At 36.6% G+C, this 24,233-nt stretch overlaps 1 protein-coding gene across 1 annotated transcript; it reads right to left on the reverse strand.

The window, feature by feature from the left end:
- Window positions 1-545: 545 nt before the first annotated feature.
- Window positions 546-20,162, reverse strand: LOC306888542 (programmed cell death protein 5-like). Its single transcript, XM_079446905.1, has 6 exons — window positions 19,938-20,162; window positions 6,646-6,689; window positions 6,226-6,287; window positions 1,225-1,316; window positions 1,069-1,140; window positions 546-961 (listed from the first exon to the last, which is right to left on the reverse strand). The coding sequence occupies exons 1-6, from the start codon at window positions 20,001-20,003 to the stop codon at window positions 914-916; spliced, it is 384 nt and encodes a 127-aa protein (XP_079303031.1). The 5' UTR covers window positions 20,004-20,162; the 3' UTR covers window positions 546-913.
- Between the last annotated feature and the right edge of the window lie 4,071 nt (window positions 20,163-24,233).

The raw sequence follows: 24,233 nt of genomic DNA on the forward strand, positions 1-24,233 counted from the left end.
GAGTTCTTGTCAGTCTTACATTAGGGGTTGCTGGCTTAAAAGTTTGAGAACCACTGCAGTAGAACTTAATGGAGCTTTCCGAGCCTCAGACAATATGCCCTCACCTGCACCATTATTGTTTGGGAGCTACACACCCACGGGCAAAGGTTGCAGCCCAGAAACGTCCTGAGCATACAAGAAAATACAGGCACAGGGCAGTGTATGTACAGTCTTATTAAATTAACAGAGATTATTTTTGTACAAGTCTATAATTCTGCATGGTGCACCTCTAAAATCATTAATGCTTTGTAAAGTGAACTTTTGACCACAACCATTTATGCTTACCAGCATGGAAAAAACTACAAAACACGTCTTGGCACTTACGAGTTTGGCATGTTTTTGAAAACTGAAGGGTTATAAGACTGAAATAATATCAGAGTTTAACAATAAAAACAAACTAAAAGACAATTTTTTGCACTATCAAATCTCAAATAAAAGTATTTTTGTAGCATGGCCCAGAGAAAAGTGCAGTTTGGTTACAAGCAATGAAACCAATATAACAAGTATTTCTTGAAACTTTTAAGGCCTTTATTATGTAAACAGTTGGACATATAGGTTTCCAAAAAAAAAAAAAGTTCACACAATCAAAGATATGGGGCAAGTTCCAATTATTGTAATAACAAGATCAGAATTGTCCACTGTTTTCACAAAAAAAGTCTTTGCTGCAATGTGTTGAATGAAGAGAATCTGCTAAACTAAAGATGAAAAACAGCAACAGAGTTCCTTAATCATCACAGATCAAAATTCTTTGGCTGTGATTGTGATTTGGGCAGGGCAACTGATCTGTCAGTCACTGTCATGTCCAGGCCAGCAGACCAGAGTACCAAAAGTACCACGAGTACAGAAAGCCTAACTGACTCATGACAACTTTGTCTCAGTCATCATCCTCATCATCTGAGTCCATTACCCGTCGTCGGTTAAACTGGGAACAAAGCAGAGACATTCACTGGACACTTATGTTTATAGATTTATGAAGCTTAAATTTTTACAATCTTGAGAACATTTTTAATACAATCACCAGGTTCTTACTTTTACAGTTGTTTTCTTCTCTGTTTGTTGACTGACTTTCTCCAGGATCTCTATTAGTCCAGCCTCTGTAATCTAAAGATACAACACTCAATGCTATAAAACACACATTCTAAAATTATTAAACACATTATGAATGATGCTTCATCGGTGTCTTACTTTTCCTCCAAGCTGTCCAAAGCGAGCCATCTGTATCAGGTAATTCTCCACTGCTTTTGCTTTATCTGGCTTTACAAGAGCCAAATTACTCACTAAATAATAATAAAAAAAGCAAAAACATAGTTACTGTAGATTTTAGTTTTAAAATATTTAAAGGTGCAGTATGGAATATTGACAGCTAGCAGTTGAAATGAGTACTGCGTCACAGAATCACAGAGACCAAAGCAAAAACATATATTCCGACACGGAACACATCTCAAAATACAATAACTAGCTGGAGCCAAACAAGTATGTCAATTTAGGATGTGTCCTAAATATCTGCAAACATATTATGGTATTATGGTTATGGTATGGTTTATGCTTTAGTACAGTCAAACAAATTACATACAGCACCTTTAAAAGGGTCCATAATAAAAATAAAAAGAATTTAATCCTTTACTCATCCTCATGTTGTTCCAAACCAAAAGTCTTTTGTTCATCCTTGGAAAACAACTGAATGTACATACATAGAGCACATAAAAAATGGTACAGAAGAAGAAACATGTTTGCTGATTGCACAAGAACAAACCAGAGATGTTCTTATGTTTGAGCTTCTGTTAACCATATCAAATACGAGTATGGTCATGGACCACAAAACCAGTCATAAGGGTAAATATTTTTAAAAATGAGATTTACAAATTTACAGGACATCGACAATTCTAATTCTTTTTGGCTCTATACACCACCACAATGGATTTCAAATGAAACGAACAAGATGTGCTTTAACTGCAGACTGTCAGCTTTAATTTGAGGGCATTTACATCCAAATCAGGTGAACGGTGTAGGAATTACAACAGTTTGCATATGTGCCTCCCACTTGTTAAGGGACCAAAAGTAATGGGACAATTGGCTTCTCAGCTGTTCCATGGCCAAGTGTGTGTTATTCCCTCATTATCCCAATTACAACGAGCAGATAAAAGGTCCAGAGTTAATTTAAAGTGTGCTATTTGCATTTGGAATCTGTTGCTGTCAACTGTCAAGATGAGATCCAAAGAGCTGTCACTATCAGTGAAGCAAGCCATCATTAGGCTGAAAAAACAAAACAAACCCATCAGAGAGATAGCAAAAACATTAGGCATTGCCACAACAACTGTTTGGAATATTCTTAAAAAGAAGGAACGCACCGGTGAGCTCAGCAACACCAAAAGACCCGGAAGACCACGGAAAACAACTGTGGTGGATGACCGAAGAATTCTTTCCCTGGTGAAGAAAACACCCTTCACAACAGTTGCCCAGATCAAGAACACTCTCCAGGAGGTAGGTGTATGTGTGTCAAAGTCAACAATCAAGAGAAGACTTCACCAGAGTGAATACAGAGGGTTCACCACAAGATGTAAACCATTGGTGAGCCTCAAAAACAGGAAGGCCAGATTAGTTTGCCAAACGACATCTAAAAAAGCCTTCACAGTTCTGGAACAACATCCTATGGACAGATGAGACCAAGATCAACTTGTACCAGAGTGAAGGGAAGAGAAGAGTATGGAGAAGGAAAGGAACTGCTCATGATCCTAAGCATACCACCTCATCAGTGAAGCATGGTGGTGGTAGTGTCATGGCGTGGGCATGTATGGCTGCCAGTGGAACTTGTATTTATTGATGATGTGACTGCTGACAAAAGCAGCAGGATGAATTCTGAAGTGTTTCGGGCAATATTATCTGCTCATATTCAGCCAAATGCTTCAGAACTCACTGGACGGCGCTTCACAGTGCAGATGGACAATGACCCAAAGCATACTGCAAAAGCAACTAAAGAGTTTTTGAAGGGAAAGAAGTGGACTGTTATGCAATGGCCAAGTCAATCACCTGACCTGAATCCGATTGAGCGTGCATTTCACTTGCTGAAGACAAATCTGAAGGGAAAATGCCCCAAGAACAAGCATGTACTGAAGACGGTTGCTGTAGAGGCCTGGCAGAGCATCACCAGGGATGAAACCCAGCGTCTGGTGATGTCTATGCGTTCCAGACTTCAGGCTGTAATTGACTGCAAAGGATTTCCAACCAAGTATTAAAAAGTGAAAGTTTGATTTATGATTATTATTCTGTCCCATTACTTTTGGTCCCTTAACAAGTGGGAGGCACATATGCAAACTGTTGTAATTCCTACACCATGCATCTGATTCGGATGTAAATACCCTCAAATTAAAGCTGACAGTCTGCAGTTAAAGCACATCTTGTTCATTTCATTTAAAATCCATTATGGTGGTGTATAGAGCCAAAAATTTGTCGATGTCCCAATATTTATGGACCTGACTGTATACAATCTTTCTATTGATGTATGGTTTGTTAGGATAGTACAAGTGCGCAAAAAAAAAAAAAATTAAATAGAGAAAATTGCCTTTAAAGTTGTCCAAATGAAGTTCTTAGCAATGCATATCAAAAATTAAGTTTTGATATTTTTATGGTAGGAAATTTACAAAATATCTTCATGGAGCATGATCTTTACTTAATATCCTAATGATTTTTGGCATCGCCAATTTTGACCCAAACAATGTAGTGTTGGCTATTGCTACAAATATAACCGTGCTACTTATGACTGGTCTTGTGGTCCAGGGTAACATACCTGATGTGATCAATGTAAGTGCAGTGGTCAATGTTTCCATGCAGGGACACACAAGTTGTGTGCATGTGTGACCAAAATAATAAATGTGCTGGGTAAATAAGCTCAGACCGCTCATACACTTCATTCATGCTTCACTCTAGGTTTGAAAATGATAAATTCATATAAAAGATGAAAATTTAAATATTAACTTAATTATTAATTAAAATAATTGTAGTTTATTTAACACTCAATTTTTATTTTTAAATATAATAGCATTACCATACTTTGTTTTATTATTTTGTTAAAAAACTAAATAAAGTGCAATAATATTATTATTAATTATTTTACTTTGTATAGTTATATTTAACGGATCACACCATGTGCAGTGTGAGCACCAAACCAAATCTCCAGGTGCTCTCATGAAGACGAAAGTCTTATGGGTTTTGAATGACAGCACAGAATAAAATATCTGGTAAGAATAGAGAAAACTATCTACAAGCATGCATACATGCAGGGTTGGGGACTAACGAAATGCATGTAATAATTACATATTTAAAATACAAAGAATGAGAAACATTAAGATGCATTGTGTTGTCTTCTTGAGCATCAGTAAATGTTTAACCAAAAGGAAAATCCAGTCCAATGTTTGGCAGATATCAACGAAATCCGTAACAGATTATTTTTTAAAAGGATAACTTAAAATCGCATCATATGACCCCTTTAATGTAAACACAGCCCACTGTGAACACCCTTGTAATTCTCTTCAACTTTTTCGAATTTTATGAATGATTATTTTAGGTTCAAGTGTGTGTAAGGATTTGGAAACAAGCAGAGTACAGCTGTTTCTAAAGCATGCAGTGCCATCTGCTGTTATAATCTAAACTCAGAATCGATTCCAGAGGAATCGCAATGCATTTGGAAAATATCAGAATCGATCCATGAATCAATTCTGCATCGATTTATCGTCCCAGCCCTAGTATTTTGTAATCTGCAGTGAAACACATTTTAAGTGTAACCGTCCCAACGGCCGCATTTACACTGCATGGTTCAAGTGACCCAATTCCGATTTTTTCCTCCCATGTGGCACAGATCAGATATGGCCCACGACAGTGTGAGCAGAAAAAAAAACCCCAAAAAAAAAAAAAAAAACCCCAACAAAAATTGCATGGTTTCCGATATTCTCTGATCGGTTTCAGGCCTCATTCATATGTGGAAATAAATCAGATATGAATCGGATACGTGCATTTGCGCCTGCCTTTCAATCGTTCCATTGAAACCACAAAATAAAATGCACACAAATATGTCCCTGCCTTTGATATACAATCACTGATGAACGCATTTGGTTTTAATTACAAAAAAAAACAGATGATGTGACATGCTTAACAAGATTTACCACCTGAGTATTATTCCACTCACAAGCTTTCAGCGGAGCTGCGAATATCACTGTCCTGAAGAATTTATTCTAGGTTATATAATTATTTTGATGTAGGCTATAGATGTAACTATTGCATTAAAAACGTTTCTATATGAATTTAATGTCAATAAATTAAACAATGTAATGTTCAAATTGATTTGTGATGTCATATACTATTTTTGGCTTGTAACCAAGTAAAGTGTAAAATGCACATATCGGATACGGGTCACTTTTAAAAGAAATGTAAGCACGTCACCACAAAAAAAATCGGATATAGTCCCAAAATCGTACTTGGTCATCAAGACTTGCAGTGTAAATGCAGCCAACTAGAGGTCTGTGCGGGACTGTTTTTTAGTCTCACTCCCGGTAGGTTATATTCCTCACCCACTATTTATTCACTCTTTGTTCACCCGCTGCCCACTCCGACCCAACTGTTCCTATTAAATTTAGATCTAATTTCCAGAATGTCACATTTAAATTTCCACTACTGAAAAAGAGAGATAACAAATAAAAATGTAGTCTGCACAAATATTGTATTTGTTATTTTATTTTCGTTGTCAACACAATAGGAAAGTGTTGCAGAGAAAAAAAGAAAAAAGGTTGTACAAAAATTGTAGAGTATGTTATTTTTATTTGTCTTGTCAAAACACAAAATTTGTTGAACATTTTGCTGTCAACAGTAGGAAAAGTATCAGAGATGAAAAAAATAAATACATTCGACATTTAAAATTACAAGCAAAATCTGAACAAAATTTGAGTGCAGGCTGTAAGATAAGAATGAGTAAAGTCGGGAACGTGATATTGTTATACCGCCCGTTCCTGTTCAAATTACAGCAGAGTTACCAACCGCTACCGTGTTTTATTTGGAAATTTAATCCCGAGTCGCAAGAAATCTGGTTGGGTTCCACGGTTCCCGAGGGAGAGCCACGGGAATGCAGACCTCTAGTCCCAACCCTGCTTACATGACAATACTAGTGATAGCTTGCCAAAAGTTTGTAAATGAACTTACACCTGGCACGGGCAGACTGATCCAAGACTTGAGCCAATATAGAGTTTCTCATCTCCGTCTCTCTGTGAAAGTCACAATGATAATAAAACTGTTCAGACATAATCCTTCTAGACAACAATTAAGCAATGAAAGAAACATTTAGTGAAATTACGTAATAGAGTGAAAATGGTCCAAATGATCTGAATTCCTCTAAATAAATGTGGTTAATTTGAATGAATGCTGCCTTTCATAAAGCAGTAAGTTTAGTGTTGAATTTAATTTTAATAAAATGGGTTACATTTTGTTACATAAACAGATATTTTAAGTATTTAAAGAGCATGATCAACATTGGGTAACAGAAATACATAATACTTTTCAAAGACCAATAACTTTTAATTTAATGCATCAGAAAACTTTTTTGTTAGTTATTGTTTGATGTACCTCTGTTTGGTCTCCTGCTGCCCCTGCTGGTCACTAGAAGGATCCTAAAAGGGGATATGTAAAATTAATATACATTATCTCTTTAGGGGTCCAAGCACCTAATTCCAAATTTCTTCTTTCCTGCCCTAAATGTGTCCATACTTCAGAAACCGTAAGTTGTAGAGACACTAAACTATAAAACTATATGCCATTTCTATTTTGGTTCATATCTCTAGAATCGTGCAGGCTAGCTTCAGATTTGTTTTCCTCTGAGGGTGCCATGCCACTATTTTCAGCTAAAAACTGAAAAAAAAGGGTAGGCATTTTGCCAGTTCACTTAGACGACAACAGTGTTTTGGGGGCCTGAAAATGCAAACTTTTGAAAAAAGGGTTTAAAATTGCAAGTTTTTGGAAACAATACCATTATGGTTTTTGTGCAAACTATAAAAACATGTGCATTACGTGTTCAGTCTAAAAGAATGTGTGAGATTCTTTACAAAAGTTACATCCCCAACTACTTGCCCAGCATGCATAACAGCGTTTTTAGTATTATTCATGGATCTGTGTAAAGGGGATTGTTGTCTGTATGTGAAACTTTCCAAAAACACAACAGAAAACTTGACCTTTTGTAGTACATCATTGTCATGTGAAAACACCCTGAATCATTGATTCAAACCCTACAAAATTGTGGCCTGCATTGGGGGGTTTGGGGCATTTTAATGAATTTAACTGTATCTCCAAAACGCAAAGTCAGACACCTTGACACACACAGACAGTGACAAATTCTGCCTCTGGGGGTGTAGTTTCAAGACAAAAAAAAAATGCACATAAAATTGTTTCATAAAGTTCAATAAAAGCTAATATGATCAGTTATAATACACATATTATATTACTTTATCCCAAAGATATTGAAAACAAGCTGCCAGAATGAATGTATTTTTGCTCAATTAAAATGAAGAGACAACTGTGTCTATTTTAAGAAAGTACATAGAATAGTAACTTCAATCAGCGAATATTTACAATTTCTTTATGAAGTATTTATATACATGTTCAATGTGGAAGAGCTTAAAAAGAGCACACTGAGCTTTATTGGAGCAGCAACAATTTTTAATAAATTTCATGTAATATTTAATAAAATGACAGGATTTTGCTAAATAAAGTCTACGCCATGTATTAATTTCATACATATTGTTAATAATAGTAAATCATATTAAAATATCTATAAAATTATCCTTTTTCTTATTGATGTCACACTGAAGCTGTGCATTTTCATAGTAGTGCACCCTTTAAGTAGTGATCGACCGAAATTGATTTTTTATAACCGATACCAATTATTTGCATGTTTATGTGCCTGATAACTGGTATGCAGAACCGATATTTACTTACTGTTATAAAGTAAATAAATGACTGCGTGAAGTCCATACTTCACTTTGTTTTTTCCTCCTTTCAGTCATCTTAACAAAAAATGTTTTGAGAATTTAGTTTGAAAACAAAATCCTCCGTTGAGCTCCGTCCGTGACGCGCACCTTCGTGCTCGTGCTGATGCGGCGAGTATAAACCAGGCTCTACCCACTAAGCGCTCGCGCTGAAAGCACCTCTCTTCACGTGATCAGTGAAATCTGACTCCTGCTATAATGTGCTGCGGCTGGCAGCGCGCGCTGTATGAAGCAGACGCTTTGGAGCAGCGCAGACCAGGCACTCGTACAAATGCGACCATGTCAAATTTTAACTCGCAAAAAAATTACCATTTTGGTCGCAGTTTAGAGCCCTGTGATGTTAAATTTAATCTTCGTATTACAACAATAAAAAGCATTTTATTTATAAAAAGCTTTAGTAGCACCACTAATATTAGCAGTAAGCAAAATAAACGTAGAATGTCTAATGTTTTCAAATGGAGAAAAAAAAATAAAGGACAGGAGTCATATCAACTTCATTTTTAACTACAGTTTTAGTAGGTTTATAAGCTGTTTAATAGGCTAAAGAGTGAAGAATAATTCACTGGATAATGTTAACATTAATCTCTTAATTTTACAATAAGTAGTGAAGCTTATCCAAAATAAAGGCTTAAACATCTAAAAAATGCACATTTAAAAGGCTACTCTTTTGGTGAAAGTTTTTAGACAGCTTTCTCACATCTCAATGTGCAATTATCTGATTGATTTGAAATTATAGGAGGTATATAGTAACAAACACATCAATTGGTTAAGACATCAAGTAGGATTATAAATTATTTTTTGTATTTAATAATCTGATCTCAAAAATGGAAGTGTGCTTAATGGGTACGTGAGCTTAAAGGGTCATGAAACCCCCTGTTTCAGCACTGGTTGGTTCTCATCAGTTTTAAAAAGTGGGCATGGTGCACAGCGGAGGAGGGGGAAGAGGGTAGACAGCACATGCAGCTTTGGATTCAGACAGTTTCATTTCGCTCCCATCGAGTTAAAAACAAATAAATGCACAACCATTTGCACTCTGTATCGAAAACGTATGTATGAACGCGCTGTTGCACCTCTGATAACTTTTAAGGCTTATTCTGTGGCGTTTATACAAGCTATAAAAATGGTCATTAAGTGAATGAATCGCTTTTGTGCCGAACTCTTATTACAAAGCAAAAACAAACACTCTCCTTCGATCCATGAACATTTCTCTCAGTTAATGTGCGGGATGTCATCTCACAGTCTGATTTTCAATGGCTCTGGGTCTGTCATAGCAAATTAACATACCACAAAGAGACTGGTGCTGATGTTGACATCGCGGCCGCACTTTTAGCCAGTCACTAGGGATCAGCAGACAGACATGATTCATGAGTGACGGGTTTTTAGCGCGATAAAGGATCTGATTTTGGATGTATAACTGTATGTCATTATAATGCCTATATATAAGTTTGATGGTTTAACTCTCAAAACGTGAATTACACCCGTTGAGGGAGATGACCTGAAGGCTATATCACGGCAACTCCGAAATCAGAGCACAGTTAAATTATTTAATCAAAATCTATTTATATCTATACGATCCTGTCTTTTATCTTTTAAACAGTCCAGATTGGTATATCCTTTAAAGATACTGGACTTGTTAGTTTTGACTGTGCAAAATTCTATATTGTTCAATATGAACTTCATGAAAGACTTAGTTCTGTGTGAAATTATAGAGAGACACGAAAGTAAGAGCATTATTGTTGTTGTTACATTTTTTTATTGTCGGATTATTATACAGAATGACACAGTTTTGACTGTCATGGTGTGTGCATGAACGAGTGTGAAATACCTTACGTTGCTTATTCTGACCACTTATATTGGGCACTTTTTTTGCATTTAAATTCAGACTGTTGACATTGAAAATAATGCATGTGTTTTTCTAGGGTATCGGTTAATTTCTTGATTGCCGTTTTGACAGTGTCTGCTTGAATATTTTAATCATAGTTGGTAGTTCTCTTTAATGCATTTGCCCCGATTTGATCCATGGAAAATTTATCTAGCATTATATTTATATTATTTTGGCGTCATTATTTGGTTATAAGGAGTTAAAAATGGCTCTTATCAACCTTGATTTACATTCTATCACATTATTTTGACAGTTAAAGTTTTGGGCGGGTTTTTGCGAGCTTTTAGGCTGAAAATCGTCCATCCAATCTGGCAACACTGCCCCCTTGCCACAATCCTCCTCTGCAGAGTACATCAGTGTCAGACAGACTCTGGTCAGTTTTATAGTTTTAGAATATTTTAAATCCTAATGTTAATATTTCCTGGTCACAACCATGATATGTCAACACCATCTTCCAATTTCTGAGGAAATTATTTGAAATATTTAGATCATTTTATTCTCTTGAAGCAGGTACCATTAGCATCTAGCATCAACAGAAAAACAAAACGGCTACTACATGAACTCCATTTGTTTTGTGAAAGAAATGCCAAATTTGTCAACACAGTCAGATTTTGTGTTCCAATAATATATCAAAATACTTAAATGTGACTCTTGAATAAAAGTTTTATACACGATGACATACTCACTGTTTGTTGTGTTTGTTTTAATACAGTAATTGATTGATTCAATGTAGTTGATAGTTAAAAAAAAAAAAAAAAAAAAAAAAAAAAAAAAAAAAAAAAAAAAAAAAGACTACAAATTCTGGTTTTCGTCACCACTGTCAGATGTCAACTCCGTCAGTTCTGTCACCTCCGTCAGAGGAATATTTTGATTATATTTTATATTTGTTGAGGAATTGTTGGTCACATGTGAAAGTGTGTAAGGATCACAGAACCTCAGACACTTTGAACTCCTGAGATGGACAACACACACACACAGTGCATTAACATACAGACATCGGTCTCCACACCCCACTGAGAGAGAATACAAGAAAATGCCTCTCTCACATATGCATCAGTTCCTTTCCATCACCCATCCTTCCCTTCACTCAGAATGATCAATAGAAGAATGTAATATTCTACATTAATGCAAGTGTTATTTACAGTCATGTTTGGTATCATTTGAATTGTCTCAGGGCGACTGTCACAATGGTCTCATTCTTATAAGAAGTAAACTAAAAGGTAATACAAATCCTAAGAGTTCAGAGACATTTTGCATACTGTAGAGGGCGGACCAACATAGTGGTTTTCATGCAAATTACCTTCTGTCCCAAAAGGTGCCAACTCGACTTGATTAAATTGCAAATTACAATTGTTAGTTCCTGTCTCGAGTTTGGGGGATGTTTATTCTGGTCTGAAGTACTTAAGGAGAATGTGGAAAAGGGTCGGCGATTCTGTAACCAGAAGCCCGTAGTGAGGATCTCAATGCTCACACTATGTATTTCTATAAAGTCAGGTATGCATTCTTTACTCATAGATTTATCTTTGAGAATTCGATGTTTTGTATTGATATGATTTGATCTCTTTGAATTGCTGTGGAATTGACATAATACATACAATATTTACCTGACTGATAATAAATTGTTCCATTTGACCTTATTCTGTTTTACTCTGTAATTATTGACTCTAGTAGATTACGTTGCATCCTTGTTAAAGACATGAGCAACCGAATGAACGAGTAAATATAAAGTCAAGAGTTAACTAGAATAATCAAATATCAGAATAATAAATTAGAAATGGACAAGCAATCAATTTGTATTTCAAGTTAAATACGAGGTCATAAAGAAATGGAGTCAGATTAAATGATAAAATGGAGTCAGATTAAAGTTTAATTAAAATTGAAGAACTGTGCACACTGGAAAGACCGAGCACGCAGGAAACCTTCATCCACCACCGGAGACCTTCCTTGGGCCGGATGGGTGGAGCCTTACAAAGTGGTGACCAGCCTCCGTGATCTCCCTACTCAGGCGAGGACGTCTTTCCAGCGCGAATTTCGCTTTGATTCTCACTGACTGAGGATATGAGGTTTGAGCTTCTTCTTCCCTGTCTGCAACTGCTGCGGTAAGTTCCTTCATTTTACTTTTGTGTTGAGGGAATGCTTTTTGCATCTCACATATATACACATTTTTAGAACGGGTCGGAATACCCTGTTTAGAACCGGAGCCGAAAAATCCGGTGGGCAAAAGAATTAGCTAGAAAACATGGCTTTTCAGGGACAGTACAGCAGCAGTGCAGATCAAGAGATCATGGGAATTCACGCCGCACACATAAAAAATATCCTTCTTCATTTAAACGATAAAGGATTAAACCTTACGTGGAAAAACAATGAAATCATATCCTGGTTTTTGGCAGGAGAAAAATTGACATCTAAATCAAAAGATAAAAAAACAACAGCTGCCATTGTCTACTTACTTCGGAAAAACGACCTAGAAACATTAGCCGAAAATGAGCGCATAATGGCGAGTCTCATAGAAATTGAGAAAGCGCGTTCGGATGAATTGCAAAAGCTTAGAGCACAGGTCGAGGCGTTTACATACGAAAGACAAGGTTGGGCAAGGAAAAGTGAAACCATGGCGAGAAAAATAGATGCGCTTCAGGGGAAACTCCAAACAGGCAGTAATTATATATCTGCTCTTGAAGAATGTTGCGACAATGTCGGATTTCCAGTGGCCGCAGTTAAGAAAGCAGCACTGGATGAGACTTTTGATCCTGATAAAAACAGCGATAGTGACGATGATGATGTAGCCACATTAGAGAGTCAAACACGGAGAGAAACTCGTAACCGAGCTCCCGTTCAGAGACATGAACAAAGTCAGCGAAGTCCGATTATAACAAGAGCTAACGTTAAACCCAGCGAAAAGCCCTCCGCGTCAGCTAGAGTTGCTGTACTCAAAACCATGACAAACGCGAATGATGAAATAACCAGGATTAGCCGTCCATTGCATGATGTAAAGGAAGCATTAGGGAGTCATGAAAAACCTCAAACTCCAGGAGAACACAGCAGACAACTGTATGGTGAAGACAGCAGGTTTTGTAGTTCCTGTCTTAAAACAGGCCACACAGAGGAAAAATGTTGGTCACTGGGAAGAGGTAGACCTCCACCTTATTTTCTGAAACATAGGATATCACCTTCTAAAGGCGAAGATCAATTGTTTACATGTAACAAGTCATCCTCATGTAAAACTCTTTGTGAGGTAACTGCATTGCTGATGCAAGGCCTCCAGATGTTGACTTCACTTGCTAGTGGGTTAGCAGCTTACTAGCGATGACTTTAATATGTAAACATCCCAGTTTCAATGATCTTGTTTGAATTTTCAAATTTGTAATTGTGCTAAACACAATGTGCGCATGCTACACACATTATAGTTGTTTGTGCTACTACATGTGCACATAGGCTAGTTAAGTTTATTCTTTATGAAACACATGACTGCTTCACTGTAAGTGTACGAAACACTTAGGTTTAAGGTTGTAGATGCTACATACATGCTAGACCGTGTCTCTTGTGTGAAATTAGAATAACTGTAATACTGGAATTGCATTGCAATCTAAGTTACATGTGTGTGTCTATGTTTAATTTGGTTATCTTGATTGGTACACGGTGCTATTTACCATATAGCTGCAGTTTAACCAGATACAGGAGCATAGAATTGCCATGTGGCCACAGAGTGATTTCACAATTGTCTTAATGAAAATGATCAGCAAGACTAAATGAAACAAATAGTCCTTTGAAAACATAAAAACAGTGATTGTGCATTGCATCAGCTCTGACCTGCCTTTCCATATTTAAATGAGATAACACGTGAATTCTATTTGTGACAACTTAGATCTTGTTGCAGATTGATATGCTATGCTACCCAGTGCCAAAAGGGAGGAGTTGGGTTTCCATTTTAATAGTGTGGCACAAGCAAATGCAAACCAATTCACTCGTCGCTGGGTAGCACCAACCAAAATTTTAATCTGATCAGAAGGACTGATTAAGATTAATATTCCACAGTTAAATGTAGCCACATAACACCACCCAATCTTCTAAATTTTCTAGAAAAATGCTAAAAGGGAGGTGAAAAATACTCAAAATTAACTGTGGTTCTCTCAGTATTTGGTTCTGTTTCAGGTTGACCACTGCAATTCCTTGAAAGTGAGATACCAGGAAGGCACCTGATGCCAGCTGCATCAAGCCAGGACGGCGGAATTGTTAAATTAACTGTGGTTCTCTCAGTATTTGGTTCTGTTTCAGGTTGACCACTGCAATTCCTTGAAAGTGAGATACCAGGAAGGCACCTGATGCCAGCTGCATTAAGCCAGGACGGCGGAATTGTTAGAAATAACCTGAAATTGCAGGAGATGGGTGCAATAACACTTCAAGAGGCCAGTCACATCTCACAATAGCACACTACCACACAAATATCTACATGGCCTTTCCGGATTAGCACCGGAACTAAATTTTTGCAACACAGATTGTTATAGATTAGACTTCACCCATCTCCCAGACATGAGAACAGAACACAAATCTCCACCATCGCATCATCACCTCATCTAGACTGTCCAGTCTGAACACTGCACACCACAGAAAACAATGATGGCTTAGATTCCAAATGTGGTACCCCACTAAAGATCTATTGTCCATCTTCACACTGACAGAAACACATAGATTCTCACACATAGGACTTAGTTAATCCCATGATGGCAGTCTCAGAAAGACACACATAATAGTTATGATTTACAACCATCTGCCAACCCATGGAAAACATAATACATCTGTATGGCTACTGTCACAAATCGATGATGTATAATTCTGAATGCAGAGTCAAATCTGCCATGAAAATTCAAAAGATTTAAACTTTCTGATTGTTATTGGGATGTTTTGACAAACCAGAGGGCCCGCTGGTTTCCCAACACATCACTAATAACAGAAATATTATCAAAATGATTAAATATGAAGTGTTGGCACTTCTGTTCATTAACTACAAAATTTACAACTTGACTATGCCATCGAATGTGACGTAACTTGCATAACACACACATATACATACACATACACACACACACACACATATACACACACACACACACACACACACACACACACAATTACAAAGGATCCAGGATCTCCATTCTCGTACCTAAACACACTTTAGATCACTACCTTGAAATCTTAGGTGACTTGCATTGGAGAATTATATATATGTCTATACCTTTGTAATTGAGATTGAATGTTTATTATTATTGTCATATGTTTTAATGATGCATAGCATTTTTATAAACATGTAAGGTACACTGACCTTTTGCTACTTTTCATATAAGCCACTCAGACCAAGCATTCTGTAATTCCACTACCATTAAAAATCCATCAGAGCGGTAGTGAGGAATTAGCTGTTTTAAAATGAGATCACCTTATGATATGAGACCTCAAAAGATACCAGAGACCCAATGTACCATTCGCACTTGTTGACATGATGTTATGTTTTTTGCTTTGTTATATGTTCTTGTGCCAAATCTCACAGCTTTCTACATCGAGTTCATCATTGTTCAATCATTGAGCCATTAAGATGCTGTTAAGTGCCTCACACAAAGCAGTATGTAACCAGCGAGAAACCTTCACCTATTGGAGTCTGCCTAGACATCTGCACAATTGATGGTGACGAGATTCAACAAAAGAGGCAAGGAAGTCCTAGGGAAAGTGTCACTAGAGACAGAGGTTTCTCCATGATGGAACGACTCAAGAAATGAAAGGATGCACACGTGTTGTTCTCAACCAGACAGGTGAAACCCTGAACCCGTTCATCCACCTGCTGAGTTCAAGCTACATGCACCTGCTGAGACTGGTATACACAAAGGCCTTTCTAAAGGCATCCACAGCTGCAAATACTACATCACAAGGACCACAACAAGTGTCTGACAAGTGACCTCTTTGGGAATAATCTGGAATTGACCCACGTGGTCAGAGAGAGGAATCTGTAAGGATCACAGAACCTCAGACACTTTGAACTCCTGAGATGGACAACACACACACACAGTGCATTAACATACAGACATCTGTCTCCACACCCCACTGAGAGAGAATACAAGAAAATGCCTCTCTCACATATGCATCAGTTCCTTTCCATCACCCATCCTTCCCTTCACTCAGAATGATCAATAGAAGAATGTAATATTCTACATTAATGCAAGTGTTATTTACAGTCATGTTTGGTATCATTTGAATTGTCTCAGGGCGACTGTCACAATGGTCTCATTCTTATAAGAAGTAAACTAAAAGGTAATACAAATCCTAAGAGTTCAGAGACATTTTGCATACTGTAGAGGGCGGACCAACATAGTGGTTTTCATGCAAATTACCTTCTGTCCCAAAAGGTGCCAACTCGACTTGATTAAATTGCAAATTACAATTGTTAGTTCCTGTCTCGAGTTTGGGGGATGTTTATTCTGGTCTGAAGTACTTAAGGAGAATGTGGAAAAGGGTCGGCGATTCTGTAACCAGAAGCCCGTAGTGAGGATCTCAATGCTCACACTATGTATTTCTATAAAGTCAGGTATGCATTCTTTACTCATAGATTTATCTTTGAGAATTCGATGTTTTGTATTGATATGATTTGATCTCTTTGAATTGCTGTGGAATTGACATAATACATACAATATTTACCTGACTGATAATAAATTGTTCCATTTGACCTTATTCTGTTTTACTCTGTAATTATTGACTCTAGTAGATTACGTTGCATCCTTGTTAAAGACATGAGCAACCGAATGAACGAGTAAATATAAAGTCAAGAGTTAACTAGAATAATCAAATATCAGAATAATAAATTAGAAATGGACAAGCAATCAATTTGTATTTCAAGTTAAATACGAGGTCATAAAGAAATGGTGTCAGATTAAATGATAAAATGGAGTCAGATTAAAGTTTAATTAAAATTGAAGAACTGTGCACACTGGAAAGACCGAGCACGCAGGAAACCTTCATCCACCACCGGAGACCTTCCTTGGGCCGGATGGGTGGAGCCTTACAAGTGTAATCTGTCTGCTAACATGAGAATGTGTTTTGAAATGTCAAAAATATCTTGAATGCTGTTAAAGTTAAAATTATATTACAAAGTCCAAGGTAAAAAGCACATTTTGTTAAAAAAAGAGAAAAGTTGGGAGGTTGAATCAAGGCATAGCTCAGTAGCTTAGTACATATAAGAGACATTAATGTAGTTTCATTTTTCTGAGTACAAGGTTTTTATTTTTTCAATTTTGCACCCCGTTTTGTCCCACTTCTCAAGAATGACTGAATTAACTCGGTGGCTACAGTTTGTTGTCGGCTCACTAGTCAGCAGCTCGAGAGCCAGACGCATGTATAATACAGAATGTTTAGATGGATTTTTATGGCGGTCTAGGCAACAATAAACGCAGGGCTCGCAAAATTTCAAAATCCCCGTTAGCCCTTTGGGCAGGTACTCTTCAGATTTTGGTAGCCCGAAAATTTATTTAACTAGCCCAAATAAAATAAAGACCATAAAATGTCAATCAAAAACATTTTCAATACACAAATATCAACGAATATCAAGGCAAGAGTTTTATTTTACTATTTACAAGGTATCTGCAGAATTCTTAAAAATCTATTTAAGGCAATTTGAATAATTATTTCTCATACCATTTAACGTATTTAAAACTGTCTAAGGCCTTAAAAACTCTTCAATTTAGTTGTATGAAATTTAAGGACCCGTGGGAGCAATGTTCCCTCTAATTGTCTTGCTGAGCAAAACTTTTCTCTATTGGGCGGACATTTCGGGCACCTGAGCAAAAGCATTCTTTATACCAGACCTGTACAGCACACACACAAAAAAGTGTGTAACTTTTAACTGTAATGTGCTATTTATATTTGATTTGACCCTTGATGTAACTAAATGATGTACATTTTAGGTTACATGAGAACACATTTTTACTGTACAAGACACTGCAGTTCAAAAGTTTGGATCAATAAAGTTTTTTTAAAGAGGTTTCTTATGCTCATCAAGGCTGTATCTATTTGATAAAAATACTGAATATTATTTCACAAAATAATATTGTGAAATATTATTGTAATTTAAAATAAATGTTTTCTATTTTAATATACTTTAAAATTTAATAAATTCCTGTGAAGCAAATCAGTATTTGCAGTGTCACATGATCCTTTAGAAATCATTCTAATATGCTGATTTTTAATCAATGTTGGAAATACACATTTCAGTCAGGTTTCAGGCCTCACCATAGTACAGAAACTGCACTTGTTAAAATTGCAAATGACTTGCATCTTGCTTCAGATCAAGGCTGCATCTCATTGCTAGTATTACTTGATCATAGTGCTGCGTTCGACACTATAGACCATGACATACTCATAGATTGATTACAAAACTATACTGGTATTAAAGGGCAGGCTTTAAGATGGTTTAGATCCTACCTGTCACGGTGTGAGCAATAGAGGACTCCGATGCACAGTAGAGCAGGAGAAACTTTAATTTCACCACCAAAACACAAAATAACAAACAACATATAACAATGTTGTATTTTTTGGGACCTGTGATATTTATATATATAAAAAAAAAAAGTTAAAAAGAACAGTGTTTAGTCAAAATAGAGATTTTGTGTTACAATATAAACTATTCAAATGTTTGGGGTCAGAAATTTTCCCTTTCTTTTTTAAAGATACTTTAAAAAGTTTAAAGAAAGTTAAATCAACTTTATTCAGCAAGGATGTGTTAAATGGATAAAATAGATAGTAAAGACTTCTATTGTTAGAAAATATTTCTATTTTGAATAAATGCTGTTATTTTAAACGTTTTATTGATCAAAGAAAAAAGAAACAAGGGTTCCAAATAAATATGAAGCAGCACAACAGTTTCAACACTGATAATAAATCAGCATATTAGAATGATTTCTGAAGGATCATGGGACACTGAAGACTAGAGTAATGATGCTGAAAATTCAGCTTTGATCACATGAATAAATACAATTTTAAAGTATAGGTATTAAAACAGGAAACCAATATTAGAAATTGCAATAATATTTCACTATATCACTGTTTTTTTCTCTATTTTTTAAATGAATACTTCCTTGATGAGCAAGAGACTCAAAGTCAAAGACTCAAAAACAAGGTCAATTATTTATCAGGTTTATAATATAGCTCTAACATAATATATTATCAAAACAAACGATTTAAACTGATAGAATAGAATAGAAACTGAAGCAAAACTTAAGCTGAGATCTGTAAGTTAAATATTAAAAAAGGTGAACATTTGAATTCTTCTATAGCGGTCTAAACATCGTAATGAAGTACAGTTTGTACAATACTCGTGTACATGTTTCAGAGTTTTGTTACCGTTCTTTGCCCATCCTCTGCTATTTCCAGCACTTAATCAAGCCACTCTTCTTTAATACATGAGGACGTTTTATTTCACGTCATTGAGTTTGCATTGTCTCTTGTGTTGAGCGCACCGCAACTATTGAAGTATTCAGTTTCTACAGCGATTAATTTGGTGCATCTTTCTATTTCTCATCGTTCTCTTTCTATGAAACCTTTAAAACGCATTCACCGGCTCTAACGTCGTGACATCAGCTCTATAGCGGTTTGCCTGAGCATTGCTATTCTTTCCCTTTTACTGGCGGCATTCAATCAAACGGCTTCCAACTCATTTTTGTGTGCTCGAGGCACATTATTTCTTCTGCGCGGTCGCGGCGGAAGAAGAGCTCGGTCGCGCGCGCGCTCAGCTTTAGAGGGAACACTGCGTGGTGGGAGCACCGTATTTAAGGCAGCCCGTCGGGCAGGGCAGTGATACATTTTGGTAGTCCGTCTGGAAAACATAATAGCCCCGGGACGTCGGGCTAGCGATTTTGCGAGCCCTGAAACGCGAATGGCGAGAATAGATTTGATTCATACCGAAGGGCCTGATGTATTACAGTTCAACATACGTCTATTAATGTTGCTCGTTTCTTTCTTACCCCATGTTTCGCCTGCAGTTCTGCCATACGTTGCCGCCTAATGCCTTCCAATTCTTCATCAGCCATGATTTTTAAATATAGAGCAAGCTTTCAGAAAGAAACACGATTCGTGTGTGTGCTCTGCTTCTTCAAGCGTGAAGCTCCGTTAGTTGTTTTAATCAAAACCAGAGCGATCGAATCATCGAACCTCACTCCTTCGGATTCTTCTTCTTATTATTTTATGGCGGGTGGCATCCAACAGTTATGGTGCATTACCGCCACCTACTATACTGGAGTGTAGACCAGAGTGACTAACAGAACTTTATTTATAAATAATACAAAAATGTAAACTTTATATTCTATTTATTAACCCAGTTTCCCTCAAGAATACAATTAAAGAATTATAATTTCCTGTTGTGCTCCTTTCTTAAATCAGAACAAGTTTTGGACAATTGTTTTTAAACAAAAGCTTCCAGTTACAATACATGTCCAAAACTTGTTCTGATTTAAGAAAGGAGCACAAAAACAGACATTAAAGAGGAGAATTCAGTTTATTTATTCAACAGTCTTCATTCAAACACAGTTTATTTTTTTAATTTGTATGAGAAAAATTAGGGAAATTAATTGGCAGTAATAACCTAACTGAACATAACTGAACTACTAACTAACGGGTTTCAACCGTTTATATGCTAATTCACTTATGTGCCTTAATTGTTTTGTTCATATCTTGATTTTTTTCAGTTAAATAGCGACCAAGTTTTCCTGCTCTGGCCTTCAGCTCTGCTTCTTCCAAATTTTTGCCCTCCAGCCACTTTTGAAAGCAACCTAGGAAAAAAAAGATATACAGCTGATCAATCAATTGCACAGCAAATACAATCAACAGATTACATGGACAGAATAAAAGTTAGAAACATCTAGTAGGGATCAGATATTTTGTTTGGTGTAGTAGCATCTCATAAACCTCCATTTCCACTATCAAGGTAAATTGTTTCTGTTTTTGTTCTATACTGATCCTATAATGACACTGACGCGGTTATGGTTTCTTTTTCAGTTGTGGTGCAATCAGAATTAGAATGGACTGACTGAGCAAATGACATACCGCAAATTCTGCAAGGAACACAAATTTGTGATTTGTGAAATTTTCTTTGTACGTCACTTACATCTGAGATTATTTGAAATATTTCAGATCTTCTAATCCTGATAACTGATCTCTGGCTAATTTGGTTCTTCAAACGAATTTGAGTATTAGATTAAAATATCTGGATTAAGTTGTCTAAGATTACTGCGTGTTCTCGTGTTCCCCAAAAAGGGCAGATGTATCGATACTCAAAACCACGATCAGCAGTGCAGTGATTGCCTAGCGGCAAGACAGCAACGTAATGATATAATCATATCATTAAAAAAGACACCTGACGAAAAACTTGACAAATTTCTGGATCTTTATCAGAATCAGAATCAGACCTTTATAAGAAAACAGCCAAGCAAACAAAACTATATAAATGTTATAATAGATAAAAAATGCACTGTTTTTAATTTATTTGTAATTTTTGTACATGATTCCCAATTATGTATATTCATGATTTCTAGTATTTGTACAGGCTTTACTTTATTTCAATACTGCAATTAGCAATTCATTTAATTTTTTTCTCTTCGAATCAGATTTCTTATGTGACAGCATTAATTCAAGTTTCTTAGAGATCAAGTTATCTGCATCTCCTGCGCTCCATCAAGTCATTCCCATAATTTCTGTCACCACTCAAATTAATGCACAATTCAGATGAACTGTAAAGCATGTGTGTAAGCCTCCAATACAATTATAAAGTAATTATTTAATCACTAATAAATCTTTCAATGAGTAAAACTGGCTGAGTCTATAGTATTATAGACTACACAACATTGTTATATTATTTTCAAATTAACATTTTAATTATTATTATTTTACATTATTACAAGAGTACCCTACTGGTCCTTGGACAATAAAGTAGTGGTGACTAGGACAGATTTTAAGTATCAATTCTGCTTAAAAAGATGCAATCTAATCCTGTTTATATGAAATAAACCTGCTCCCGAGTAGTATTAAGTTTACAGACCTGTTGCTATGACAGCAAGTCTAGGATGAGAAAGTGACCTTGACCTAACTGAGTTAGCAATGTACAAAGAACTGGCCCCAGACCTGTATGTTCAGCCTAATGTCTATACTATATAATAACCAATTCTAGATTATCAAACGAGAATACAACAGTTAGTTGTGTACATCTGCCAAATTAATTAATCAAACCTGATTTTTTGTACTGTTTTTTTGGTCCAATAAGTAATATCCCTGTCTTATCTGAATTGAATAGGAGGAAATTATTGGTCATCCAATCTTTTATATTTTTTACACAATCTATTAGCTTAGTTTAGAAGTTTCATCTGGTCTTGTTGAGATATATAGTTGAGTATTATCAGCATAACAATGAAAACAAATCCCGTATTTTCTAATAATATTACCAAGGGGCAACATGTATATTGAAAATAGCAGAGGACCTAGGACAGATCCTTGTGGTACTCCATACTTTACTGGTGATAATTGAGATGACTCTCCATTTAAATTAACAGCGGTAGCGATCGGACAGGTAGTGTCACGGTTCAGGGTGCCTTCTCGGCTCCTCGTGCTGTCTGTGTTGTCCTGTCATGTTCGGTAGCTCGTGGTCCGGGCAATCAGTGCCGATCGTGCAGCGGGAGGGCACGGATCACGAGCTGACTCTCCACCACCTGTCACTCATTCCCCCACTCCCATATATGTCCCTGTTTTTCTCTTCCTCGTTGTGAGTAGATTGTTTTGTCCTTCCTCGTGTTGTGTATGAGAATCTCACTTCTCTATTTTGACCCTCTGTTCCCTTGTGCTACAGGACTCGTAGCACGGAGATCCAGCAGCCTGTGTGGTCCGCAGACGCTGCCGGCCAGCTCTGGAATCTCTGCTTCCTTAAGCCGCTGTTATATATATTGTTTGTTATTTTGTGTTTTGGTGGTGAAATTAAAGTTTCTCCTGCTCTACTCTGCATCGGAGTCCTCTATTGCTCACACGTGACAGGTAGGATCTAAACCATCTTAAAGCCTGCCCTTGAATACCAGTATAGTTTTGTAATCAATCTATGAGTATGTCATGGTCTATAGTGTCGAACGTAGCACTATGATCAAGTAATACTAGCAATGAGATGCAGCCTTGATCTGAAGCAAGATGCAAGTCATTTGCAATTTTAACAAGTGCAGTTTCTGTACTATGGTGAGTCCTGAAACCTGACTGAAATTCTTCATCGAGATAATTTTTTGCAAGGAGCACAATTGAGCAGACAACTTTTTCTAAAATTTTAGACATAAACGGAAGATTTAAAATGGGTCTGTAATTTGCCAGTTCATTATAATCTAGTTATGGTTTCTAGTTGAGGACACTTTCAGTAGTTTAGTGGGTACAGGATCTAATAAACATGTTGTTGGTTTAGATGCACTGATAAGTTTATTTAGCTCTTCCTGTCCTATAGTTGTAAAACACTGCATTTTTTCTTTGGGTGCGATCAAAAATCGTAAAGGGACATTAGTTTGCAAGGCAGAATCATAAACTCATGTAATTTGTGCACAAGATTTTTATTAACATTAACGCAAACTTGTCTAACAAACAAACATACAATCACTCATACATGGGGCAAATGAGAGTTGATGGATGAAACCATCAGGAAACCAGAGAATGAAACTATGAAAAGAGTCAGTTAACCACCTGAATAAAACCATCAGCGCCATTTATAACGTTTAGTTAAATGTTATACTTGCATTGACTTGGTTGTGACAAGTGTCCGGAATGCAGTCTCAGATGAAAGTCTTAATGGTTTCAAGGTTTTGGACTCCCGATCATGTTCTTCCGGGTTGAAGAGTGATGAATTCCAAAGATGTTCTGAGGTAGAAATGTTCTTCCCTGGTAGAAAGTGAAAGACCTAAGAAAGAGATCTGCTGAGGCTTGAGGAGCTTTGATTGAATGGAAAGTCAAGGCCGTAAGGCCTGGCGCAAAACTTAAGGGTCCAGAAGAGTCCTAGCTCACATTCTCATCTTCTCAGAATCTAAAAGATCCGCAGACTGGAGGGGCGTCACTGAACAGTGTTAGGTAGATTGTTCCAGAGTTTGGGCGCTAAATAGGAAAACAATCTCCCGCCAACAGTTGATTTTGATATTCTAGGTATTATCAAATAGCCAGAGTTTTGAGATTGCAGTGGACATGAAGGACTATAATGCGATAAGAGCTTACTCAAATACTGAGGTGTCAAACCATTCAGGGCTTCATAAGTA

This window comes from Barbus barbus (assembly GCF_936440315.1).
Source record: "Barbus barbus genome assembly, chromosome: 22".
In the NCBI taxonomy this organism is placed as follows: domain Eukaryota; kingdom Metazoa; phylum Chordata; class Actinopteri; order Cypriniformes; family Cyprinidae; genus Barbus; species Barbus barbus.